Raw genomic sequence first — 26,886 nt, 5'->3', positions numbered from 1 at the left:
TGAGCGGGAAAGGTGGGGGAAATATCAATAACATCATTACCATCATCATCATCATCATCATCATCATTGCCACAGCTATTCACCACTGAACACAGTTGCACGCACTGCGGTAATACGCCGGTCCAGTAATATTATTTCTGTCTTGTCATTTTCTGCTGCCGAAAGCCCTGCCGTAGATTACTGGATTCAGTGGATTCGTGTCTCGTGAGGTTACGTAGGTTTTTTCATTATCATACAAATATACAAATTTAATTATTTGACATTTGAGTGTTTTTGTTAAAAATCGCCCTGTGCCTACGAGTGTTACTGTGTAAGTAAAGTTTATTCATTGGTTGTCAAGCTTTGGATTTTTAATAAACTTATCATTGTTTTTCATTCATATAATATTGTATGTGTCGAGCAGATATCAATGGCCAAAATTAAACTACTGGCATGTATAGCGGTGCTAGTTGTGCAATTGACATTTGGCGAAGAAGAACCACCAGTAAGCAATGAGTCTCAACTACAATTAATTCATCTTTTTTATTTAATACGTGTACCCTTCTACAGAGTGATGTTAGCGTAGAATCAGTGCCTTACACTAGCCCAACTTTAACTAAAGAAGGCGTGTACCTGGCCGAACATTTCGACAATCCATTGTCATTAGGTAAAAAATGGATCAAATCTAATTCCAAGAAGCCAGATGTTGATGAGGAATTAGCTCAATATGATGGTAAACCACTTATAATAAATGTGAATAAAGGTTATATTTTATTGTTTTGCACACGCCTAGAACTTGTTATAAATATTAAATTTACTTACATACACTAATTTAAATTGAATAGCACAAGATAGCTAATAAGCTGCCAATAGTGGGATGGATTACAGGTAGTCTTAAATACTAGAAAAGTTAATAAATAATTTGTTTTACCTATCAAATTAACCATAATATAAGATTTTGAATAATTTAACATCTGCAAACTCTAATTATTTTTAATAACACTACTCTTTGATTAATCATTTAATCAGGGAGATAATAGTTTTTAAAATTATACTTTAAGAAATCTAAAAAAAAAAAAAAACGATTTTGATTAATGACTATATCAAATGTATCAAATAATGATGGAATAATATTCTACTACTATAAAACTATAAGTGTTTAATAAAATAATAAATTGTAGATAATTTTTTAGTATTGTATGTACTTTTTAATCATTGTAACTATTTATATTATTAGGTAAATGGAGTATTGATGAGTTAGAAAGATTCCCACTGAAAGGTGACAGAGGTCTAGTTTTAGCATCAGAGAGTCGTCATGCTGCTATTTCATCAAAACTTGACAAACCATTCAAGTTTGACAGTGGAAAAACTCTAGTTGTTCAGTATGAAGTAGCGTTTCAAAAACCACATACTTGTGGTGGAGCATATTTAAAGTTGCTTACTGAAGGTCCTCATGTTAAGGATTTAACTCAGTTCAATGATAAAACTCCATATTCAATTATGTTTGGCCCAGATAAGTGTGGACCAACTTCCAAAGTGCATTTTATAATTAGACATAAAAATCCTAGGAACAATACAATAACTGAAAAACACTGTTTAAAATTAAAAACAGAAGAGACCGTATTTACTGACCATCAACCTCATTTGTTTACCTTAGTTGTTAAACCAGACAATTCATATTCATTCTTTTTAGACCAAGAAGTAAGTTATTTAAAAAAATGTATTATTAAGTTTAATATTTTGTTGTTTTTAGTTGCAATATGAAGGAGATTTATTATCAGAAGATGATTTTAATCCGCCAATTAACCCACCAAAAGAGATAGTTGATAAGAATGATTTAAAACCTGACGATTGGGATGAAAGAAGTAAAATTCCTGATGAAAGTGCTGTTAAACCAGATGATTGGGATGAAAGTGAACCTGAAAGTATTCCTGATGAATCCTCTTCTATGCCAGATGATTGGTTGGAAGAAGAACCCACTCACATACCTGATACTGCCGCAGTTAAACCTACTGATTGGTAAGCATTAGTTCATATTTTGTTTGATGACTTAATTTATTTTAAAATAATTTATGGTCAAATAAAGTAATAAGGTAATATAATCTGTATGTATTATTGACTTGTATGTAAATTTATTTTATTTAAGGGATAATGATATGGATGGAGAATGGGAACCACCTTTAATTAATAATCCAAAATGTGAAGATCGCTCTGGTTGTGGACCTTGGTCAAGACCATTAATGAAAAATCCCAAGTTCAAAGGCAAATGGAAGCAGCCATTAATAGACAATCCAAACTACCGTGGAAAGTGGACTCCTCGACTCATACATAATCCCGATTACTTTTATGATAAAAATCCACTTAAATCTTCACCTATTGTAAGTATTTTTGTAGTATATTTTGTAACTTGTATTATTTAAATCTGTTCTATAGAAAATATTGATGTACTGAATGATTTATTTTACTATATTTATTAACTTACTAAAATTATTATTTTTTTTAGTAAATTTATATTTTACATTCCCAACGTATCTTGAAAAACTAATAATAATTATTATTATTTAAAAGTTTTTAAAAAAGAATATGCAGTGACTTATATTATAAAAAAGATTCCTTTTGTAATTTATAACATAAAAAAATGAAAGTTTTTTTTAAATTAGTGTTCATGTAAACATGTTAAAAGTAGTACAATCTGTATTCTAGCTGGATAGATAATATTATTTAAAACTAAAAATTATTTAAATAATGAATAATTAAAATTGTTGTGTAATATGTTAAAGATTCATTGTGTGTATTAATTTATGTTTAATTAACTTCTGTGTATTATATTATAGGGTGCTATTGGTTTTGAATTATGGTCTATTTCAGACAAAATTTATTTTGATAATGTCATAATAACAGATGATGAGGTACATGCTGAAAAATGGTCAGAATTAACATGGTTGCTGAAAAAGAAGAATTTATCACACGAATCGGTAATGTTTTAATTTTTTTTTTTTTTTTATCTTATTTTAATTTAAGATCTTAAATATTGAAATTATAGTAATAGTTTTCAAACAAAAATATCTACATATATATTATAGGGCACTTTTTGGGGTCGAGTTCTCAAGAATATGAATTATAAGCCAGGATTATGGTTATGTTATATAATTTATTGTTCTATACCTGTGATTATTTATATATCATATTTGATGCAAAGATATTTAAAGGTAGTTAGTTACTAAATAAGTAACTAATTAAAAGTTGATTGTACCTTGTTATATTCATACTTACCCATTTTGTTTATCAATGTACCTGTATTTATTGTATTACCTATTGTTATTATTATAATTATTTTATTGTATAACAATTTTTTATTTTCATAACTAGGAAAGCGTATTTGGAGCTGTAATTAGATATACCAATGAAAACCCTTGGTTGTGGGCCGTGTATGTTGTAGTTATTGCTGTGACTGTCGTACTAATAGTTATTACCTGCTGCACTTCATCAAAAGTAATTTTTCTTTCACTGTAAAAATAGCTTTTTTTTCAGTTCCCTAAAATACACATTATATTACACTATTCAAATTGATATAGGAAAAATCTTCTGTAAATGAATTGAGTAAAAAAACTGATGAACCTGTACCTGATGTAGAACCAGAAGTATCTGATGAAGAACAAGAAGCAGATACAAAAGATGAAGAAGTTGATAGTAAAAGTGCTGATGATGATGAAGAAAATGTATGTGCTACTAAAAATTAAATAGTTATTAATAATTGATGAAATACTCTTTTATTATATATTATGTGTATATATTTGTAAAGGTTGATGTAGAGACTGATCAAACTAATGAAGATCAAGTACCATCCTCTCCAAGAAAGCGCAGAACAAGAAAAGACTGAATCTGCTTATCACTTATCTCTTTGGTAGCGTCATTTTGTTTGTATCCTACAATTTGTGTATTTTGTTTTGTTTATTTATTTTTTTTTTAAACATATTAGTCATGATAATGTTAAAACCGAAAAAAAAAGGTTACACTCAAATATTTATATTACAGGTCTCTGTAATAATTTTGTACTAGTGTTATAAAATACATACACTAATTGAATTATTATATTTTAAAACACTTTTGATACACTTGTGCATTAATTAAATTTATTGCTTTCATGTTTGATTATAATTTGTTTTATACTATATATATATATATATATATATTTGTGTATGTATATTATATTATATAAAGAAAATTAATGTGTCTGATTTTAAAATATAATCTCAATTGTGTTAAATAAATTGGTTTGATTGAATAATTGTTATTATTGGATAGACAAATTTCATTGTTATTTAATAATAGTTAATTAACTTACTTCTTATCAAGTTTAGTAGTGCAACTTAATAATAATCATTTATTATTTGCATACTGATGAAATCATGAAATGAGACAAATAGTTATAATGAATTATAAATATTAATTTAATATTTATTTGCCGCCTAGTATTTGACTAGGTAATTATATATACAAGTACTAGATTTTTAAGAAAATCAATACCTGCCAGTACTTTGTTAGCTACAAAATATTTATTAAGGATTTTAAGTCATAATGTATATTTTGATATAATTAGTTTTTGAAAAATTCTGAATAATAATATGTTTCATAATTAATTATAGATTATAATACTTATTTTTATAATTGTTATTCTGACATTTTATATACCTGTATATATATCCCTCTCTATACACGCCACTGCTCCTTTTTATGTTTTAGATAACTATAAAACTATGAAATGATCTCTCCATTTTAACAGTATAACACAAAGCCAAAAATCTCTATAAATACTTCCATTTAAACCTATTCAACCACTTCTAATATCAAATTTATATACTGAAGACCTCAGAAGATATTTTAACCTTAAATATCGCAACATTTTCTAAATTATTAAAAATCATTCAATTGCTTATTTCTGTGACATTCCATGATTCTTCCTTTCTTTAACTACTCATATACGTTGCATTGTCACTTAATTTATTGTAAAAAATCAATTTTCAAAATGTATATTGTACCTTGGTAAATATTTGAAAAATAAAATCAAAGAATGAAAAATCTAAAATTTTTAAACAAATATTTATCCTTTAAAAAGTTTTAATTGATTAGATAAAATCATAAATATTATTCCTATAAGAAACATAATAATTAATAATTGTATATACTGCTAATAACCATCAAAATTATTATAACGGATGATTGATGAAGAATAAAAAAAAATATTAATCTATAAGTCAATGTAATACACATACATAACATTTACCATTTATTTTACTTTTATTATTATAATTTTAAAACAATTTTTTAGGATTTGATAATAAAGTTTAGATGATCAGTCAGTAAAATAAAAAAATCTGAATTGGTGATGTGTTTTCTATTCCTTGTATATTAATTATCCGAAAATTGTTTGAAAGGTTGTTCCGGTATAACCAACATTGGATGAACTTTGGTCCGAAAACACTATGTATAATCTAGAAACAATAATTATTAATTGCGTTACCTCATTGATAAATGAATAAAGTGAACTTACCTGTCATCTGGAATGCCTAGTTCTTTTTTTAAAAGAGGATACAATACAGCGGCATGTTTCTTATTCTGTTCAACGCCTAGGCAACCAATACTCATTAATGTAGCTGTACCACAGGGGGTATCATCTCCACCCCATGCCATAAGTTGATCAGGCACAATAGTTACAACTACATACTAAAACAAGTTACAAAAACTACTTGAGTAAAAAAAAAATATCAATAAAAAATAAATATGTATTTACTGATTCTGGTTTTCCAAGAGTTTTAGCCACAGCTGCAGAAATCTTTTTCAATACCTCCGATGTTATTTTAGACTTGGAAATATTTGTTTCCAAACGAAAATGAGGCATGTTGCAAAATTAAATAAGAATTCTTTAAAACAGAAACAATAAATGACTGAACTATAGTACAATTATTAGTATTACTGGCAACTGGCTAGTGGCTAGTGGCTACCGGGCACCGGCTACTGACAATCAATGCTCTTTGCTCTTTGCTCAATGTATGATTTGACATTTGAGCTGATAATCTGCTATTGACTTGATATAGTGGTATATTATCCAAGCGCCAATTAGTGCATAACTTGGGCACAAATGTCGTTTTTGTTAGTTGTCGTAACGACAACGGTTATATTGTAATCAAGATTTATAGATTATATACAGGCTGCCTCATTTAGCAATTATGAAATTTTAGGAGTGGGAGAAGCCTCGCCGTGACGTTAGCCAATACCAAAATACAAAATGTTTTGTTGTTTAAATCAACAGTTCAACACGGGTAAAATCATTGGAGAAATGAACACGAATTTTATATTTTCCAGGCTCTTACAACTTCAATATTAATTTTTTTAATTTAAAAAAAAATCTATAAAGCATAGATGCACAGTATATACGACAATGACTACATTTGCTAAAAAAAGAAAAATTGAAATTTAACAATAACTTGGTTAAAAAAAAAATAAAAAGTAGGTGTTCCAAATCACATTGAGTTTTGGGCGAGTAAGGTTTTTTTAATGTTTTTGAGCATTTAACCTACCATACGTTTTACTTGAAATTCAAATAAGATTTTTAAAAACATCTTAGTACAAAATATAATATAACCTAAAGAAGTCCTTTGGGTCCTAAATATTATATAAAAAATAAACTAAACATATTGTATTATTATTGTAACTATTTTTTTTTACTTTCTCTAATAGAGTTAAGTATATATAGTTTAACATTGAAAAAATGTTTGTAGCATTTGCTTTAACAATATATAAATCTATTAACACTACTTTGATAGATAAGAAAATAAGTTAATCTTATCTATCTCATTAGAAAATACTATAATACCAATATTAATTATTTCCATAAAAAATTACGTCTTTTACACGACTATAAATTATATTAAAGTGATTTAAATTTTAAATTGTCTTATCTCAACTTATTATCAATATTAAAATGGTCGTTATTTTCATCATTTTGTTATCAATAAAAATAAATTTTAAACTTACATCCACAGATGTATAATGAATATCTGTGCGACTGTGCTTACATCATTGAAAAGATTGATTGAGGATTAGGTTTATAGACTTATATAATAAATATATCTTAGAGTCCTTATAGTGTTAATAATTTTTTACTTATAAATTTATAATTTTATTTATTTTTCTATGAATTTTTTATCCGAACGCCCAGTGCTTGAATCTGGATAGCTCAGTTACTGAATAATTGTAAAACGTCATAACATGCTGAACAGGAACACATCAGTGAACAGATTAAATATGAGTAAAAATCTACAAAATGTCTATGAATTATTATTTAAAAATATATTTTAATTTTTACAATACATAGACTAAGGATAAAAAATTTAATATTGAAGTTTTGAAGGTATTAGGCAATTTTATTTGATTATAATGTCTCAAAAATATTCAGATTAATTATTTTGTGTTTATATTTAATTAAATCCACAAGTCAATCTCAAAAATGAATCAAACTGAACAAAATGAGCGTTTTGAATCAATAAGATATCAATTGGATGCACTTGGCTATCGACAATTTATGCCACTTGATTCTATTGATCTTGTTAGTCAGCTAATAGAAGACTTATTGCATACAACTGACAGCTTAAAACAGTACAAAAATATTGCTCAAAATACACTTGAGATTGCCCGAAACTTGGAAGCGAAATCTGCACCGTACTTACGAGATAATTGTTCACTTATTCAAGAACATAACGAATTGCAATTAAAATTAAAGAAAGAACTTGAAAATATTAAAAGTAAGTCAAATTTTGTTTTTAATTAAATTTTATTTGAAAATTATATTAGGTAATATAACATTATGTAATGTTTGATGTCTTTTTCATTTACTCAAATTGGTAATACATCCATAATAGTTATTTTAAATATTAATACTTGGATTAAATATATAATTTTTAATTAAATAAAACTATTTAAAAGAAATTTTCGATAAAAAAAACGACAGATTGTAGATTTTTTAATTAACAGTTGTTAGAATGAAAAATGTTTCCTCAATTTTAACCATCAAAACACACTACAATTTGTAAATAATAGTTCTACCCGAGTAAATATCAAATAACACAGACAATAAATATATTATACTTACATTCTTAATTCTTCAAACCTGATTATTCTTGATTATGTATTAATTAACCTTATTTTTTTTTATTTTAAGTACTTGAAAATAAAATTGGTATCTTGGAATATGAAAAAAAAGAATGGAAACAAGAAAATGAAAAACTTATTAAAAAAGTTGAACATTTGGAAGACGAAGCAGTTACAAAAAATGCAAAACTTTTAGAATTGGGAAATCTTTTTTTGATACCACAACTTGAAACTAAAAGTATTTATTCATTTATATATTTATAGCTATAAATTATCTATTTTATTGCATTATATTTAATTATATTTTACTAATAATATTTATTAATACCTCAGGTAAAGAATTCAAGTCTCTAAGGCCTTTAATACAAATTGATAATTCAGATAATTATAAAAACAGAGATGAAAATAAAGAATCTTTTCAAAAAGAAAATAATATTTTAAAGGAAAAAGTAAAAGAATTGTATAAAGAAACTGAACATTTAAAAAAAAATATCAAGCATACTAAATTTCTGGTAAAATTATTTATATTAATCACACAATTAAAAACAAATAATATACAATATGTATTATATATATTAGTCTAGTAAATATTCACCTAAACAACAAAATCAAACGATAAAAAATGATGCGAATACTTACATTGATTTGAGAGCTGATAATGAAGTTCTTCGAAGACAATTGGATGGTAATAAATTAAAAATTAATTTAATTTGTGATCTAGTTACTTTGAATAAAGAAACTTCAGTTAATGCTTTAATGAACTATTTTCCAAATTTTAAAAAATATTTCGAACTGTTGAATCTTTTGATATAAAATAGCTCATAATAGGTTACAATTTTCAGAATAGGCATTATATATTATTAAATAATAAACACAAATACATTTTTTCTCAGTTAATTTAAAATCTTACAAAAATAATATAATAATATCACCTTCCACTTAGTGGTTTATTATTTAATCACTATTTTGGTTAAACCAATCCATTCTAAAAAAAGATCAACTATATTATGTTGATCATATTAAAATATGATATTCTTACAGTCCAGTTTCACCCTTTAAGATTTGCAATATGTCATATTATATGTTAATTCATTTTATAATATACATAATTCAAATGATTTAAGTTTAGGTTTTTCTTCTTATTCTTATCGTCGTTTTTAGTGTACATTCTCTCTTTCTATACAACACCTCTCCCATGTTGTGTGATGCACTCAGTGTTCAAATTAGGGGTAGTGGTGGGGGGTTGCAGGGAGGACGATAGAGTTTTTTTACTTTTTTCCTAACTATATTTTTTCATTAGAACAAGAAGATGGCACAAACTTATATCCAAAATAATTTTTATTAAAATATTGATTTCAATTTATGTCAATTATAGAACAAATTTTACAATTTTTAATATCAAAAACAATAATTTAATAATAAATAAATCATTTTATTATTTATTTAGTATATTGAATAAATTATATATGTTGATTATTATTATTTTATTATTTTATACTGTTACATGTAGAACATAGGTATTACTATTAAAATATATTATAATTGGAATTTAAATATCTGTGTAATTGAAAAGTGGTCATCAAAATATAAGTAAAGTTGGTGAGGGGGGTATGGGTATTTTTTCCAATTTGAATTTGGGATGTACTGATTTTCTTTTTTATTTAATCCTCTATAAAAACTATCTTTATTTAGGCATGTCTCTTTGTCTATTCCCAATTAACTTACTACCCCCCTCCCCTAAGTGTAACATTTGAACCTTTTTCTATTATTTTTTTTTATAATTTAGCAATATAACTACATAATAGAGAGGTTAATTTAATCTATGTTTTGTTTTTTAATTTGTATAGAAGCATTGGCAAATCATAGTGAAGCAATGTTTCATTTAACTAGAGTAACTGAAGAAAAAAAGTCTCTTCAACGATCCCTTAATGAGTATATCAACAACCATTGTAATTGTGATAAGGTAATTAAATTTACTTTACTGAGTATAGTTTGTTAGTACTTAATAAGGCTAAAATTTTTTGATTTTAAGGATATAAGTGTTATATTAGAAAATAATACATGCTTGTTAGAACTAAAAACAAAAAATCAGTCTCTGGAATCTGAGATATGTGAATATGAAAATAAACTTAAAAAATCTCTCAATGATCAAAAACAGTTATTAGAAAAAATAAACTTATCAAAAAATATAGGTGAGTTTAAAATTAAAATATATTTTTAAAGTGATTATATCAATACATTGATTCAATTTTTTTTAAACAAAGAAACTGAGTTAATGTCAGAAATAGAAAAAATATCTGAAGAGAACCGTTTACAATCACAAAAAATATCACAACTTGAACAAAATATACAAAAGTCAAGTAAATTACTTAATTTATATTAATTTTAAAATACGATGTATGTCCAGAAAGTAGTTTTCGTTGGGAAATAAAAATAAGTAAAAAAAAAAAACAAATTAAGGAAACGTTAAGTACAAATGTTAAGCTATTTTTCAACATAATCATCATTATTTAAGCACTTATCATAATGGGGCACTAGTATTTGTATTCTTTCATTATAGAAAGATGTCTCCTGAAATTATAACCATGTGTTAACAGTTGCTTTCACCTTGTTATTGTCGATGAAGTATTAGCTATCAAAAATAATTTCATGTGTAAAAAAGATGAAAATCACAATATGCCAGATCTGGGCTATAGGAGTTTACTTTTCTGTACATTAAAAAAATGAATCATCAAGTGTAACTTATGTGGCGGGGATTTTCAATTTGTTAATTCATTTTAAACATTTGCCACATAGTATATGGATAACAACTATACAAAATTATTTTATATTTACCATAATGTCAATGATGATATAACAAAATAATCAGGGAAAACTGAAATTAAGGTAACACTGAGGACACAATAAAAAGAGAAAATAGGTTTTACTTTCTGAACATACCTTGTTAATAAATATGTATAAGTTTATAAAAATATACATAAAATATTTTTTATGTTAGAATTAGATAAAAATATCAATACTATGCCATGGCAAGAAAATAAATGTTATACATGTTCCAACAAGTCAGTAAATGAACTTAAACGAACCTTTGATGCAGAACGAAAAGATTATGAGAAAAAATTAGAAAAAATAAATAAATCTCAACTTGATCCATTAAGACAAGAGAAAAGGTCAAATGATTTAGAAATAGCAGTGAGTAAACTACGAGCAGAACGAGATGAATACTTATATGAAATCAACTGTTTAAAGAAACAATATAATGTAGAAGTAATCTAATAAGTTCTTTATCACACTTTTAATAAAGTGTAATTTATTAAAGTTTATGTTTCCAGATCTTAGATTTAAAAAAAAAAATAGAAGAAATGAAAACAGAAGAATATGAAAGATTAGATAGACAAAACATTTTAAAGCTCAGAAGAGAAAAAGACGAATTTGCTGAAGAAATAATTGGTTTAAAAAAAGAAATTGATTTCTTGAATTCCCAACTTAAGGTAGGTGATATATTTATTGATGTTAGGGTTTTAGCTATTTAGTTAATTAAGTTAATAAAACTTAATAGAAAACTAGAGATTCTGTAAAGAATAATGAACACAATAAATGGGAATATGTTAAACAATTGGAAGATGAAAAACACCAGTTGATTGAAAAACAACGTTCACTGACATGGGAAAGTGCCAATAAACTACGAGAATCAGAGAAATATCTTAGAGAAATTTCTCATTTAAAAGCAGAATTAAATAGACTTACTGCTATGATGGATGATCAAAAGTAAGATTTTATATACATTTATGTACAATAAAGTAATTTAAATAAACCGATAACTAGATGTAGTCAAGATCGTCTTGAACGGACACTGCAATCTACACAGTTTGCTCAAAATGCTACTGAAGAACAATTAGAACATGCACATGTTCGAATAGAAGAATTAAAACTCATAAATAATAAACTTAATAATCAATTGATTGATGAACAACAAGAACGACATAAATCTCACAACAACATAATTGCTATTGACCATCAACGTGATACATTAACAGTAAGTATAATAACATTAATGTTGGTAAACTATAATGGATCGTATTTGTAAACTGTCAAATAAAAATGTAATTCATTATCAGGTACATATACAAAATAATTTTTTTTTTTTTGGTGAGGTGGGGTTTACAAAACATAACAATACAAATTGTACCACAACATAATAAAATAATTTCTTCCTCATTACTCAAAATTAGTTTAAACCTCCCCCCACCATATATACATGCCTGTTTATTATCACACTATTTATAAAAGGTTATATATTTTTAACTATTTCATAGAGATTTTAATAATTACTTTACATATATTTTATAAACTTAAATATCTTATATGATACAATTTTAAATTTAAGAATGAACTGGAGAAAAAAACCAAGCGTATTCTTCATCTAGATTCATTAGTCACAGATAAAGAAAAACAGATTCAATCATTACATACAAAACTAACAGATGCTGCTAAAAAAATTGCGTAAATATAGATTTTAATTTTTTAATAATGTATATTGTGTAATTTGAGGTAATTATTAATTTGTATTTAACAGTAACGCTTTAAGTTCACAATCAGAAACAGAAAAGATGTGTGATCATTTAAAACATGAACTTTCTAATATCAAAGCAGAGAATAAATTAATTGAAAGTAACTCTAGTGGTCATCAAAAAGAAAAGAAGTATGTAAATACAAAACAATAAAACATGTTATACCAATATATTTTAATATATTTTACTATAATTAGTAAATAATAATATGCATGAAAATGTTAAATGTCTTTCTATTTCTGTTAAAATCAGTTGTATAAATTATTTTACTTTTTTTTTTTTTTTTTTTTTTTTTTTTTTTTTTTTTTTTAAGGAGACTTCAAAATGATTTAGATATGATTGTTCAAGATAATAAAGTCTTGCGTTCTGAATTAGAAGCATCCAAAAAACAAGCAGAAGATTTGAAAATGCAATTACAAGTATATGTATTAGAAATAAGAAGAGTGGAAGAGATACTTGAAGTGAAAGAATCTGAAAGGGATGAAATACTAGAACAATTTAAGACATTAAATTGTGAGGCTACTCAGTTAGAAAGTAACAACTATAGTCTTGAAAGTGAAGCCAAATCTACTAAGACACTTCTTAGAGAAAAAGAACATAGAGTAACTGATTTAGAACGTAAACTAGTGGACAAAGAAGATGTTATATCAAGTTATGAATCACAAGTAAAATAGACTTAGAAATTAAACTGCTAACAGTTAATTATAATTGTACAAATCAATTTTTTGTTTATAGATATCTAATCTAACTCATCAAATAGTATCATTAGAATCTCAATTGTCTTCTGGAAACAATCGTATTTCTAAATTGGAACAAGACTTATATGCTTGTAGAGAAATATGTTCAACTGTAGATTCAGCTAAGTTTAATTTGAATGAACGATTAGGCCATGTTGAAAATTTACAGCACAAAGCAGAAGAAGAACGTTTGAGATTAACAGATGAGCTAACTGTGATGAATACACAGTTAGAAAGAGAACGTTCAAAAATAACTACAATAGAAGCAGTATTGAGTGATTCTAGGCAAGAATGTATGCAATTAACCATTATCAAAAATGATTTAAAAGAAAGGCTGGAAGATAGTGAACAAAAATCAAAAACTCTCGGGGAGTTACTGTACGTATAATAAAAATGTATTAAAACCAGTGTTTTTAGAAATATAGGTCTATGGTTATCCAGATAAAACCTCATTTCTATATTTTTTAACACCATACAGTTACAGGAGATAAAAAAAAAAGATTTATATTCCAATGGCCAAAATGTAATGTTACAATAATTGATTGCAGTTTAACTTTGGTTGAAACCAATATTCATTTTAGTTTTTTGTATAGTTATAAACTGGTTTTAATTTCTGATTGAAATAATATTTATTCAAATATTGTTAACAATGATAAATTCATAAAAAGAATATTTGTATGTATTAAATAATATAAACTCATTAGTAATCTCCTACTAAATTGTAAATATTTTAGGGAAAGAACAAAAAATGAATTAACCATGTGTCATTCTACAATATTAACTTTTGAAAAAGAAATAAGCTCATTAAAAAGACAGCTTAACGATGTAAAATTTGAAAAAGCAAAGTTAGAACAAGCTAGAAGGTAAAGATATAATAAATTAATTATTTAATATTTATATATCTTCAAGTAATGCTTTATTTATTGTATTTATATTTATATTATAATTAATCGATACAATTATTATTTTTAGGGAGTATCACAGCACAACATTATGATAATACCAAAAACAAATATCATAAAAATAAACACTAATTATTTTGACACACGATTTATTTTTACATTTTATATTTTTTAAATATCTAAATAAAAGTATTATGTACTTATAGTATATATTTTAGCTCGCATTATTATAAGAACTGTACTCTTATAAACCATACTTAAATAAGAAATATATAATTTTGAATTTTATTTTTGGAAATATAGTGGAATTTAGTTTTAACAATTTTTTTCTAACCAAAGAAATAAGTTTATTGTAAGTTATAGTTAGATTAACATAATAAAATAAATCATACTAATAAAGAAAAAAAAATTTATGATTAACAATTACAATAAGGCGCGTATCATAAGTGATGTATTGTATGCGCGTGTTTTTAGTTAACATTGATTGAGTTCATACGCGCTATACTGGTGAGGGAAACACGCCATCATCGAAGTGGCGCGTATGTATTTAACCAATGTAACCAAAAACGTGCGCATACGATACGTTGCGTATGAAACGTGCCCATGTAAAACGAGCCTAACAGAACAAATATATTAATAATGAAAGCAAGAATTAAAAAACCTACTAAGTATGTGTATGTAATATGTAAATTATGTATAAATATGTGTTATATGTAAGTATTTTTCAACTTATAATTATTTATCATGTATTATCTGATTTTGTCATACAGAATACTTTTTCTATTTTGTTTACACCAATATTCACTATTTTTCTTTAATAGCATAAATTAATAATTATTGTATTTTTATATTTATTTTCTTTTAGTTTGAGTTTTTGTATAATATTTCAATATTTATTTAGTTAATTGAATGTGATAAATGGAATTTATACTATGGTTTTCTTGAATTAGTTAATTTTATGAAAGGATACTTCTGCCAATAAACATAATATTATATTAAAATCACAGAAAAATAAATCGATATACAAATTTAAGTCATAGTATTATATTTTTACTACAATTAAAAAGTCTACTTACATTTTATTTACAACAATAAAATCAATTACAAATAAAATTATTTAACAATATTTATGAAGAATTACGCATGTAATAATCAATTGCAGTGGAAAATGTAGCAAAACCCAAAGCTCCAAGTAAACCTGCTTTGGCTCCAGCTAAAATAAAAACATTTTTATTAATCGTGTATATATTTATATCAGTACTTGACAATTATTTTAAATTTTAACCTCTAAATCCTATTAATCCACCAGTTATTCCACCTGCATATGTACCGTTTTTCCAGTCAGATTGACCTCTATACTATACAATTAGTGAAAATGTCTTTATTATATAATATAATACTAAAAAATTAAGAGATGCTATTTATTATTGAATACTTACTGTTTCTACGATACATTCAATGCCTGAGAAGACAGCTCCAAGTAAAGCAAAGTTTTTCGCATAACCGAGTGAAGAAGTTTTCATTTCACGTATAATTTCTTTGACTGTTTCTTGCTGACCAGGTGGTTTTATTTGTGGATTTACACTAGAAGTAAAAAGACCAATGGCCCCACCAAGAGCAAAACCTACAAAACTCAAATTAATAAACATTTTTGTTCTACTCATAATAAAATGTAAATAATTAAAAATATGATACATTTTTAACATTAACCTATTACTGAAATATCATATTTCAAACGCTGTTAATAAAAATCGATTTATATTACCCATTACACCGCTTAAAATGCACTTAAATGCACAACTTTCAGTAATAGCGTCTAAAGTTTTTTCTTCTACTGATTTTACTACCGGCCGGCCCATTACGTTTGGCATCATGATTTTTTCTCGAAATTGATCATTGCTAAATATTCGATTAACAAATTGATGTAAAACTTCTTCTTGTGACATATTGGTTTTTTCCTCGTTATTAGACATGTTACGACTGTCACAATTAATATTTAATAATACAAATGGAATAATTTTTAAGACACTTAAATATTACGTTAAATATAAAAATTTTTAAACTTTTTAGTAGGTACCTAATTTATGTGTTTGTGATAATATTTTGATAACAGAAAATATTATATAATCACTCACCATAGATTATAATAAGTCTATGGTCACTGCATAGAGCAATAATATTATTATCTATATCTGTGGGTATAGTACAGTGCTAGAAATGTGGGGTTGCGTAAGGGGCATATGCGCAATGTGGGGTGCTTAGCACTCCCAAATTTTCAATTGAATTTTCGACAGATTTTTCAGTTAATAATATTGAGAGAGATCTAAGCTTTAAAATTGATAAAGATAAAATAATAAATCATTTTGCCATGTCTCAAAGACATATATCTTTAATATATAATATTTAAATTAAAATAAAAAATATATTTACCTGTACACTTTAATTTTTTTTTTCTTGATTTTGTTAAATAGGAAAATGATAAAAATGTTACTCAGTTGTAATGAGTAGATGGATAATTAAGCTAACTTTAACATGAAATTTTAATGAAAGAGATTCGATATCACACCGAGCAGTATAACGATTTGAATCCACAAAATCATCGGTGTGAACAGTCCCAAAATTTCTAATTTTTAACTTTTCTCCAAAACTAATATAGCTAAAAAGTTGGTTGATAGCTCATTAAAAAGAAATTATCAAGTAGATACAAAATGTGGGATTAAAAATTTTCAAAAAAAATTATTTAATTTTTCACAGTTAAAAAAATAATTTTTTTTTGCTAGATTTTCATTTAGCGTGCTAGATTACCGAAACTAGAGAACAGATTTTGTTATTTGGGGTCTTTTAGATTCACATTGACTAGAAGTCCTGTGAAAATTTTCAGAACTTTATCTTAAATCGTTAACTCACTACAAAACTATAGAGCATAAAAATATAAAAAACGTCCAATAAAATATGTTTTAAATTTTTTTTTGAAGCTCTGAAGTGAGTTAACTATAAAAGATAAAGTTCTGAAAATCTTTATTGCACTTCTCTTAGCCAATGTGAATCTAAAAAGACCCCAAACAACAAAATCCGCTCTCGCGTTTCAGAGATCTATCTCACTAAATGAAAATGAAAATAAAATACATTATACATACATTTTGCATACAATTAATACATTTCTAAAAATTGAAAATCAAGAAAATTTACATGCCGATTTTGACATTCTTGACTTGGCAAGCGTTTTTTTTTTTTTTTGTGTGTGTTTTTATTATAAACTATAAATAATTATAGATAATAAGTTAATACGATGAATGCATGAATGGCGTTGTAAGGGTGAGGGGGGTAGCAAGCCCCCCATGGGTCACTTTGGTCAACATAAATTTAGCCCAAATTGCGCCTATGGCAGGGTGGCGGATCTCCGCTTCAAAATTGTATTTATTTTAATGTACCTCTTCTTATATTTTTAATTTTCACGGGGGGCGCACGTTCCCCATATAAGTCATTATTGAAAAACTTATAAAACATTTATATACTATATACTACATATACTATATGTATTATCAATTTGAACAAAATATATAATAAATTGTAAATTTCATTTATGATAAAAAGATAATTGTTATAATAATAAAGGGTTACAATACTGCTAATAATATTCATATACTTATATACCTAATCTATATACTTGAGCCTTATGTTATTGTATCATGGATACAGAAGAGCAAACGATGTGCTGATGATGTTAACTGCCCTAAACGACAAAATAACGAAGAGAGCCATTCGTATGTACTATGTAGAGCTATGGAATATATTAAAAATTTAAATAATTATAGTTAGTATTTCAAAATAAAATAAATGATTTGTTTTTAATTAATAATTATTATTTATTGTTGTAGTGTAGATTTTGTTTAGTTGTAATGGTTTTTATTGTTGTCGATAATACTATTTGAGGGGTGTGGGGGTTTTTTTAATTTGATTTGTCATACAATTTATTTAATGTAATTGATATTTCTAAAATAGCAAACACGAATATAATATAAACCTTTCTTTTTTAAAAGAAGAAGGTTTATTTAGAATCTGAATTTAGAAGTCTATATAAAAATCAAATAATGAGATAATAATGATATAAGTATAAGAATATAAGAACAGGAGTGGGGGAAACACCCATTTGCCGCATCCCGGGAATATAGAAACGTATGCTGACAATACAGCTATACTGGTCTCCAACTCAAATCCCATTCAAGCTAAAATTTTAAAAACCATCATGACTCAATATAATATTAGAGCATTTTGTGGAAAACTTTAATGATCCCTAAAAAATCTTCCCATTTATACTTCAAAAAAATAATCTCCTTTCATTTTAACTTTACGGAGTTGAAAATTATTCTGGATTCCAGAAAAAACGACTAACTCGGGGTTTTTGCCTAAAATCCAAATGAGTCCGTAGACGTAACTAGTCCTTTAAGAAATCAATAGAAAGAATCATGTCAGTGTATGAAAATGAGACTTAAAAAATATTAAAAAAAAATCAGTACTTAAAATAAGTGTTAAATGATAAAACGCCAGAAACGTACGCACAACGTCAGCCAGTGAAGAGGGACGTTATAAAAGAATCATTCTGCGTATAAATAAACACCATATACGTGGAATTTAGAATGTATAATTTTATAGTAGCTATTATTCGTTAAGTGTTAAAAGAAAATGCATAGTAGCAAAGCACAAACGAAAGCCTAGCTGTTTATTAGTTAGATATTGTCATATTGATACATTAAATATAAAACGTAAAACTAAGCAAAAGAAACCCGTTACCTACATATTATATTGCTATTTCAGCATGTTTATATATTATATATATATACATATAGCTATTAAGTATTGACAATCAACCGATTGAATGGAATAATTTGGGTCGTAAATAGTGTAGATACCTATACATATATCTTTATGATATATCTATATAAATGCTTTCATATAGAACCGATCGGTTTAAACCACGATTGATTGCTTTGTATACTGAAAGAAGAGACTATATTGACTAATATCCTACAAATTATTTTACAATAACAATGTATGAATTGGTCACAGAAACTCTGGAAGTGTAGCTAATATGTTTGTCATACACAAATAAATGAACAACAGAAATACTATACATGAAAGTATAGGTAATGAAAAATAACAGTACTCAAAATTTGATAACTTTTATGATTTTTTTTATTGACGTTGATTCCAAGAGTGGCCTAGAATCAGTATTTTGAACATATGAATAAGTTAAACTTACATTTCAGAGGACGTCTAACCCACGAGCCGTTAAATAAAATCAAGTTTTACTCTTTATAAGTTAAACAAGTTAATTACCTAATATCTATTTAACTATATACTATTACTATATAGATAATATATATAGTCATGCAAGCAGGGGCAGCTCCAGAGACTTGGTTAGGGGGAGCCTTAGTTATAATTTTTCTTATGATTATAGGTTTTTCATAATATACATAATATAGATAGCATAGCACGTACATACCGTCATATTTACATACTTGTACGTGTCTATGATATATAGTCGATGGTATAATATGTTTTTAGCTTATAATTTTTTTTCAACAATATACATTTTTTTTTTAGAAATATAGACCTGGGGGTCCGCGGCCCCTAGAGACCCCTCTTTGGAGCCGCCTCTGCATGCAAGTCACTTAAAGGTCAGGCGCGAATCCATTTCAAACAAGACTATCATAGTATCATTTTTCATCTAAATTATTAATCAAATTACTTATTTTTAATTCAACTGCATCTAAATCAGAATTTAAACAAGTACCTATACTATATAGAGAAAGATACAATATCTTTCTTATTAAATTATATGTATTTCAGTATTTGTGTTACAATTTTAAGTTAATATCATTATCCATTATATTAAATAATATGTAGGTAATTTCGTTCAATGTTAGTTTTAAATGCATGCAAAAACAAAATGTATATATATTCTTAATATTTTTATAAAGATAGAGGAATAAATAATTTGGAATTTTATATTACATTTTTAAGAATTTCGATTCAATAAATATTTTTTTATTGACATTTATACAAAAAAAAAAAAAATCTATGAATTAAAATATCTATAAATACCTATAATATATAACCTTATATAATAAGATCAAAAAGAATCAAAATATTTTAAAAATTTTACCATGCATATATAAAAAGATAATATAAACACTTGGTGAAAAATTATCTATAGGATTATTCATTTTTGAATTACAACAATTTAACAACAATCATTTGTGGAGAAATAGTTGTTTTACGGTTAAATATGTAATGTAAAACCTTATAGTTTGAATTTTAAACATACATTTTAAATTTCAATTTAATTTACATTTTTGGTAAGCATTATATTTTTGTTATAACTAGAAAAACTTGTTTATAAAAACAATTGTTTAATTTTTTTATTTCTTATTACAAAATAATTTGTAGTTTCGAGATTTTGATGCATTTTTCAATATTTTAAATTTAGACGCTTATAAAAGAATGTTATAACGATATATTTTTGATAATTTTTAGTTGGTAAATGGACAGTTTTTGATCAATCTTGCTTTAATTTTTCAAGCTTTTTATCGGTATTTATATATAAAAAAAAAAACTTTAAAAATTGACAATTTTTAAACGACTATAAACAGTTCAAAAGGAGTCAAAATATTTTAAAAACTACACCATGTATAAAAAACGCTAACATAAATATTTTGTGAAATTATCAAGTATTAAATTTATTCGTTTATAAATTAAACTAAAAACAATCGATTTTATCAAAAAACTGGTTTCTCATTTTTTCTTACTTTTTTATTTTATTTCGATTATTTTGAAATAAACTGGGAATTTAACCATTCTTTAGTAGAACTTCAATCCAATTCGCTACACAAGAAATGATCCTCAAGTTGAACATTTTGAATTAGTTTTTTGATCATTTACTTATCGTGAATAACAGACATAATAAAAGAAAAATCAACACACACACACATACTAATATAAATAATAAACAATATATATAAAGTAAAATAAACTAGATATTAATAGTGTATTTGAACATAATACCTGTCTTTAATTTATTAGCGATTACTTATATTATATATATAAATAATTTTAGTTCTAGACTGACTAGACCCCTGATAGTCAATATGATTCGGGTATTCCTATACATTTTGAAGGTTACATTCGAAAACTTCAAAATCGTATATAGTTGATTGATTTATAAAACAAAAAAACAAATGAGTTATGCAGCTCTACCTATTTTATTTTAAATTGAGCGGTATAGAAACTTTTTCCATTAAATAAATTGAGTGGGAGAATGAGAGATGATCTCATTCGATCGAACAGTATTATGAAAATAGTTATACTGATAGTAAACTGGCCACTTCTACATGTCATTAAACAGTTTTTTCCAGATCAGTACTCTGGGTGGACTCGTGATGGCTACAACGTTTTTCAGTTAACTAATATTTACTAATTAAACTATTTTTAACGATCATAATCTATTTAAATAGAAGGCACAGTAACAATAATATACGTAGGTAAGTCAAAATGTAACTATAAATTATATAATTTTAAAGCATAGATATGTATTAATATTAATATTTATGTTTTACCTAGAATAAAGAAATCATCAATAATGAATTTTTCTACATCAGTGACTGAAAAATTTAACGAATTTTATCAATGGTCTTTATCAGTATCGGGTAAGTATACTGATACATAATAATATAATACAATCTATCTTATATTATAAAATCAGTACAGATTAAGCACAGAGTCTTTATTGGTTAAAATATTTTTATAATATTTATATAGATATGTGTCATCTAGTATATTTAATACAAACATTTCTTCTTCTTACAGATGATAGAACAAAAGGTTGGTTGATGGTTGATTCTCCAACGCCAACCGTAATCTATACAATAATTTATTTCATAATCGTTGGTTTGGGTCCAAGATGTATGAAAAATAGAAAACCATTCAAACTTACTCCCATATTGGTACCATACAACATCTTCATGACATTACTAAATTTATATATAGCTATTGAAGTATGTCTATAAAAACTTATAATTGTATTTATTAAATGGGTTAGGTACATTACAATTTAAACATTTGATTTACAGCTTCTAGTGGCATCTAGTCGTTTACGCTACAGTTATGTGTGTCAACCACTAACATTTATCAACAACAAAGACGAATTAAGGGTAACTTATTCTAAAAAATAGATACATATACTTATCGATATATCTTATTATTTAGCTTACCATTTATATTTTAAATAATTTATATTAGATAACTAAATAGCTTAAGTTTTTATAACTGAAGTAACTTATAAAGGTATAAGTACAGAATATACATACATAAATAAAAAACTTTAATTAAAACTAACTAAAGATATTCAAATATTAAACATTATAATTTTATATATTCATAAAGATATTTTAACCGATCCATTGGTAATTTTTTTTTACAAATTTGTGATAAATCTTATATTTTATATTTTAATAAGTTTAACAATTAAAATTGTATTGTATCCATTTAAATAATAATATTATAAAAATATTTTTGTTCAGATAAATTTTAAAGTTTAATTGTTTGTTAATTTTATATGTATAAAATATCAATTTACTTCTTTAATTATTAGTTTTATTACTATAAAAATCATCTTTTATAATTACTTACATACTATTATGATTTTATAAAAGTAAATCTAAATATTATATTTCGAGTATTTTGCTTAGACGGGTAATAAATAATTATAAATAAAATACAATAATAAATTATGTTTTACTCAACAAAAGATAATTGCCATTTTATAATATGTTTTATACTGTAGTTATTGAAAGCTATTTGGTGGTATTACTTTTCAAAACTCCTCGAATTTTGTGATACAATTTTCTTCATTCTCCGAAAAAAAGATAAACAGCTCACTTTTTTACACGTCTATCATCATTCGACTATGTTCTCTTTGTGGTGGATTGGAGTGAAATGGGTGCCTAGTGGCTCAACGTTTTTGCCTGCAATGGTAAACAGTTTTATACATGTACTTATGTATTCATACTATGCTCTGAGTGCTTTGGGCCCTAAAATTGAAAAGTATTTATGGTGGAAAAAGTACTTAACTATACTTCAATTGGTTAGTAAATGTCACGAGTTATATTTAATTACCTATATATATATAAATACAGTAAAATCCGCTTAATGAGGACAAATAAGCAGAATCCTAAACAAATGTATTCGCTGCATTATACATCGGTTTATTGGGACTTGGGATAGTCGGATAATGGAGACAGATAAATCACTGCCCGATGTGTCCCAATTAAGCGGATTTGACTGTATACAGTAGCGGACGCAAAAGGGTTCAACCCCCTTCCCCCAAATGAAAGGATGATTAATTTCAAACGTAATAGTTATTTTATCTTATGTGGTAATTATTCTTATTTTTCAACCCCCCCCCCCCCGAAATTGTTACCTGCGTCCGCCCCTGACTGTTTATTATTTAATTTATGTGTGTTTGACTTAATCAACTCATATATTTTAAAATTTAGATTCAATTTACCACTGCACTATTTTTGGGTGTCCACGGAATTAAATCTGGATGCAAATTTCCTATATGGATGCAATATTTATTAGTGATTTACATGATTTCATTTATTGTGCTATTTGGAAACTTTTACGCAAACGCATATGTTCAAAAGGTAAAATCGCTTAAATAATTATTATAAAAATTATCTTTTTAACCATTATACATATACATACAGTATAGCATAAATAGGAGGAGGCGTCGTCGTCTCCACTATAGCGTCCCCTTTATCACTAGTTAACTAATTTAACTAAGTATATAAAATTTCTATTATTATTAATAACATTAAATTACTCATTATATTGTTTACTAATATGCCTCATCCGTCATCGCACTAGATAAAAGTTAAATAATTCATATTTATAATCCAAAGATTTTACTTACAGTCCTAATAATTTGTCAAGAACTTTTTTTATTATTCACATACCTTTCTCCCTTCCTAACTAAAATGCTATTTTTCTTACCAATTTTAATTAAAATTTACACATTTATTACGGTGCAAATTGCTCAATGACGATATACACTCGAAACCCGACTGCTATATGGCTCGGTTAAATATTGTAAAAAATCTTATTACCAGAGTTCAGAACTTATAGCACGTAAAATCTTTAAAATAAGTGTTTAAAACTTAAATTTGAGCAAAATTATTAAATAAAAAAAAAACTTTATTTTTACATGATAAAGTAGGTAGACATAATTTATAACTGTACTAAAAATAATAAAATTAAAAACAATAAAAAATATTAAAACAAAATGATTAGGAAAAGTTTCTAACTAAAAAATCAAAAAATAAATAAATAAATAAATCTTTATATTATAACAAATCAAACTTCACTTTCGAGACATTTTGCCGAGATTTCCCGAGGGATTTTCTGAAAAAAAATATAAAAAGTAGAAAAACTGGCTAAAAAAGCTAAATAATCAGAAAAACTGTAAATAAGCATTTTTTTTTAAAATCTTTGAAAAAAGCAAAAAAACCATTTTAAAATTTCATAATTGAACGTTTTTTAACATGGTATACACTTCCATTAAATAGTACTCTGCTAGATTTTAAGTCAATCTATAAAAATATGCAAACGCTTTAAGTCCTGAGCCCTGCTTTTATTAATACATATACCTATAACCAGATTACACTATGTAAATATTATATTATTTATTATTCACTTCATTGCTATTAATAGTTATTAAACATTTGTTATAGGATACTACAAATAAGTCCAACATCTATAGAAATTACAAGTATACAAAAAATGTGACATGTAAATCGACAAAAAATAATTGATTTTTTTATAATATTTTTCTTTATATTATTATTATTACAAACAAAGTATATAAGAACTGAAAACAATTTGTATTATTTATTTTAAGATCATTTGTTTTGGATTTTTCAGCCTTGACTATTGTATTAACATCAAACAAAATTTGAGCATAAAATGTATAAGCTACGTGGCTACATGTATTATGTATATAGACATTGTATACATTTACCGACTAAGTAAATTTGTGACATGTTTCTATAAAATTATAAACACTTTTCTCCATTGATATTTATAATTCTTTTATTCGTATACACGATTATTTAAATGAACTATATATTTTTTTGAAATAATTCAATACTAATTAGGTATACAAATAACATACTTTATGGTTATATATATTTTAGTACCTACCTATTATAACACATCATATTTCTTTAAATTAAAACGGTAATTTAAATGAAATATTAATTTGTAATTAATGAGTTCAATTTAATTATAAATAATAATCAATAAATAGGAATATTTGAATATATAGAATATAATCTAAATTTAAATTTTTCTTTTAACAAGGCTTAAATTTATTTGTATGTTTACTTATATTTATTAATATTTTAATATTTTAATTTTAAAGCTGCGATAACCAATAAGTAATAAATGTTGTTAGAATATAAATAAGTTAATAAGTGCATACAATATAAAGAATTTTATTGTCATTATGTTGTGAAATATATAATAAATAATTATCTTATTATAATAAGTATAGTAACAACTGTGTACTATGGTTAAAAGTGTTTGAATTGTGTTGAACACACTATTATAATATCATATTAGTATTTATTTATATTACTGTTGAGCAAAACAATTCGGTTCAATAGATAATATTTAACTTTAAATACCTGATATTACCAATAATTTGCATTTGAAATAAATACGAAAGCTTCGAAACTAGTAAAATAATAAATGTTTTTTTTTTTATATATATAGGTACGTAAAACTAGTAGAAGGTACACGGTACACGTATTAGATTCTAATCTCTAATGTTTATTAATTATTCATACAAAATAATTATTATATAGTTTTTGTAGAAGCTAATTAATTTAAAAAAATCATACTTATTATTAATTTTTATTTTTATTGAAAAATGATCACAATTAAATGAGATTATTATCGAAGAATCCAACATCACATAGCATCCAAAACGAAAAATGGATTTTCAATTCCATTTATTAACGTAACATATCTAAAAATGACCACAGTTTTATATTAATACGGAATAATGGAATACCATTTTTTTATTTGTAAAAATTTTTATCAACCCCTTTTAGCTTATTGTAGAATTTAGCGTTCTCAACTCAAAGTTTGAATTAGATAAAGTAAAAATTTTAATTTTTAAACTTTTTTAATTTTAGAGGTATTTTTTGACTAAATTATAACTTATTCCTTGTAGTTACTTTTTTCGATATTTATAAAAAATGTTCATTAGTTATAACTTTTACACACATTTCGTGATTTTTATTAATTACCTAATTAAAATGTAGTTTTTATTTTTAATAAAAATAATTAATTTTTTTACTTTTTAATTTTTACATTTTTAATTGAAATATTGTTTTTAGTGTATTTTTAAGATTGGATATGCATTTTTATGGGTTTTTAGTACATTAAATATTAAATTCACAACCCCATTATTAATCAAATTTTTCT

At 25.3% G+C, this 26,886-nt stretch overlaps 5 protein-coding genes across 8 annotated transcripts; 3 read left to right on the top strand and 2 right to left on the bottom strand.

Annotated features, from left to right (window-relative positions):
* Window positions 1-145: 145 nt before the first annotated feature.
* Window positions 146-4,035, top strand: LOC113549711 (calnexin-like). The gene is made up of 10 exons (XM_026951151.1): window positions 146-310; window positions 404-484; window positions 550-712; window positions 1,217-1,680; window positions 1,733-1,998; window positions 2,126-2,357; window positions 2,814-2,954; window positions 3,349-3,471; window positions 3,555-3,698; window positions 3,782-4,035. The coding sequence occupies exons 2-10, from the start codon at window positions 410-412 to the stop codon at window positions 3,857-3,859; spliced, it is 1,686 nt and encodes a 561-aa protein (XP_026806952.1). The 5' UTR covers window positions 146-310; window positions 404-409; the 3' UTR covers window positions 3,860-4,035.
* Window positions 4,036-5,240: 1,205 nt separating this feature from the next.
* LOC113549713 (macrophage migration inhibitory factor homolog) lies at window positions 5,241-6,115 on the bottom strand. Its single transcript, XM_026951154.1, has 3 exons — window positions 5,771-6,115; window positions 5,531-5,703; window positions 5,241-5,471 (listed from the first exon to the last, which is right to left on the bottom strand). Exons 1-3 carry the CDS (start codon window positions 5,876-5,878, stop codon window positions 5,393-5,395), a joined length of 360 nt encoding a protein of 119 aa, XP_026806955.1. The 5' UTR covers window positions 5,879-6,115; the 3' UTR covers window positions 5,241-5,392.
* An 858-nt stretch (window positions 6,116-6,973) lies between these two features.
* Window positions 6,974-15,300, top strand: LOC113549708 (centrosomal protein of 135 kDa-like). Of its 3 annotated transcripts, XM_026951148.1 has the most exons (19): window positions 6,974-7,083; window positions 7,199-7,390; window positions 7,475-7,781; window positions 8,198-8,365; window positions 8,461-8,639; window positions 8,707-8,812; window positions 9,975-10,090; window positions 10,160-10,319; window positions 10,392-10,487; window positions 11,126-11,394; window positions 11,460-11,618; window positions 11,687-11,895; window positions 11,953-12,163; window positions 12,515-12,630; window positions 12,704-12,829; window positions 13,012-13,363; window positions 13,434-13,813; window positions 14,170-14,298; window positions 14,408-15,298. In XM_026951148.1, the coding sequence occupies exons 3-19, from the start codon at window positions 7,487-7,489 to the stop codon at window positions 14,430-14,432; spliced, it is 3,096 nt and encodes a 1,031-aa protein (XP_026806949.1). In that variant the 5' UTR covers window positions 6,974-7,083; window positions 7,199-7,390; window positions 7,475-7,486; the 3' UTR covers window positions 14,433-15,298. The 3 variants fall into 3 exon arrangements, with proteins under 3 accessions (XP_026806949.1, XP_026806950.1, XP_026806948.1); XM_026951149.1 differs by having other exon boundaries at window positions 7,030-7,390; window positions 11,126-11,319; window positions 14,408-15,300; XM_026951147.1 differs by having other exon boundaries at window positions 7,030-7,390.
* A 65-nt stretch (window positions 15,301-15,365) lies between these two features.
* LOC113549712 (mitochondrial import inner membrane translocase subunit Tim22) lies at window positions 15,366-16,310 on the bottom strand. Its single transcript, XM_026951152.1, has 4 exons — window positions 16,103-16,310; window positions 15,777-15,961; window positions 15,623-15,695; window positions 15,366-15,550 (listed from the first exon to the last, which is right to left on the bottom strand). Exons 1-4 carry the CDS (start codon window positions 16,308-16,310, stop codon window positions 15,465-15,467), a joined length of 552 nt encoding a protein of 183 aa, XP_026806953.1. The 3' UTR covers window positions 15,366-15,464.
* Window positions 16,311-21,739: 5,429 nt separating this feature from the next.
* On the top strand, window positions 21,740-25,473 carry LOC113548877 (elongation of very long chain fatty acids protein 4-like). Of its 2 annotated transcripts, none has more exons than XM_026949963.1 (7): window positions 21,740-21,878; window positions 21,958-22,043; window positions 22,204-22,391; window positions 22,467-22,547; window positions 23,180-23,479; window positions 23,892-24,041; window positions 25,128-25,473. In XM_026949963.1, exons 2-7 carry the CDS (start codon window positions 21,977-21,979, stop codon window positions 25,206-25,208), a joined length of 867 nt encoding a protein of 288 aa, XP_026805764.1. In that variant the 5' UTR covers window positions 21,740-21,878; window positions 21,958-21,976; the 3' UTR covers window positions 25,209-25,473. The 2 variants fall into 2 exon arrangements, with proteins under 2 accessions (XP_026805764.1, XP_026805765.1); XM_026949964.1 differs by having other exon boundaries at window positions 21,771-21,874.
* Window positions 25,474-26,886: the final 1,413 nt, after the last annotated feature.

Source organism: Rhopalosiphum maidis, chromosome 1 (assembly GCF_003676215.2).
Source record: "Rhopalosiphum maidis isolate BTI-1 chromosome 1, ASM367621v3, whole genome shotgun sequence".
In the NCBI taxonomy this organism is placed as follows: Eukaryota; Metazoa; Arthropoda; class Insecta; order Hemiptera; family Aphididae; genus Rhopalosiphum; species Rhopalosiphum maidis.
The sequence above is the reverse complement of the archived record's forward strand: the minus strand, read 5'-3'. Positions and strand labels throughout refer to the sequence as shown.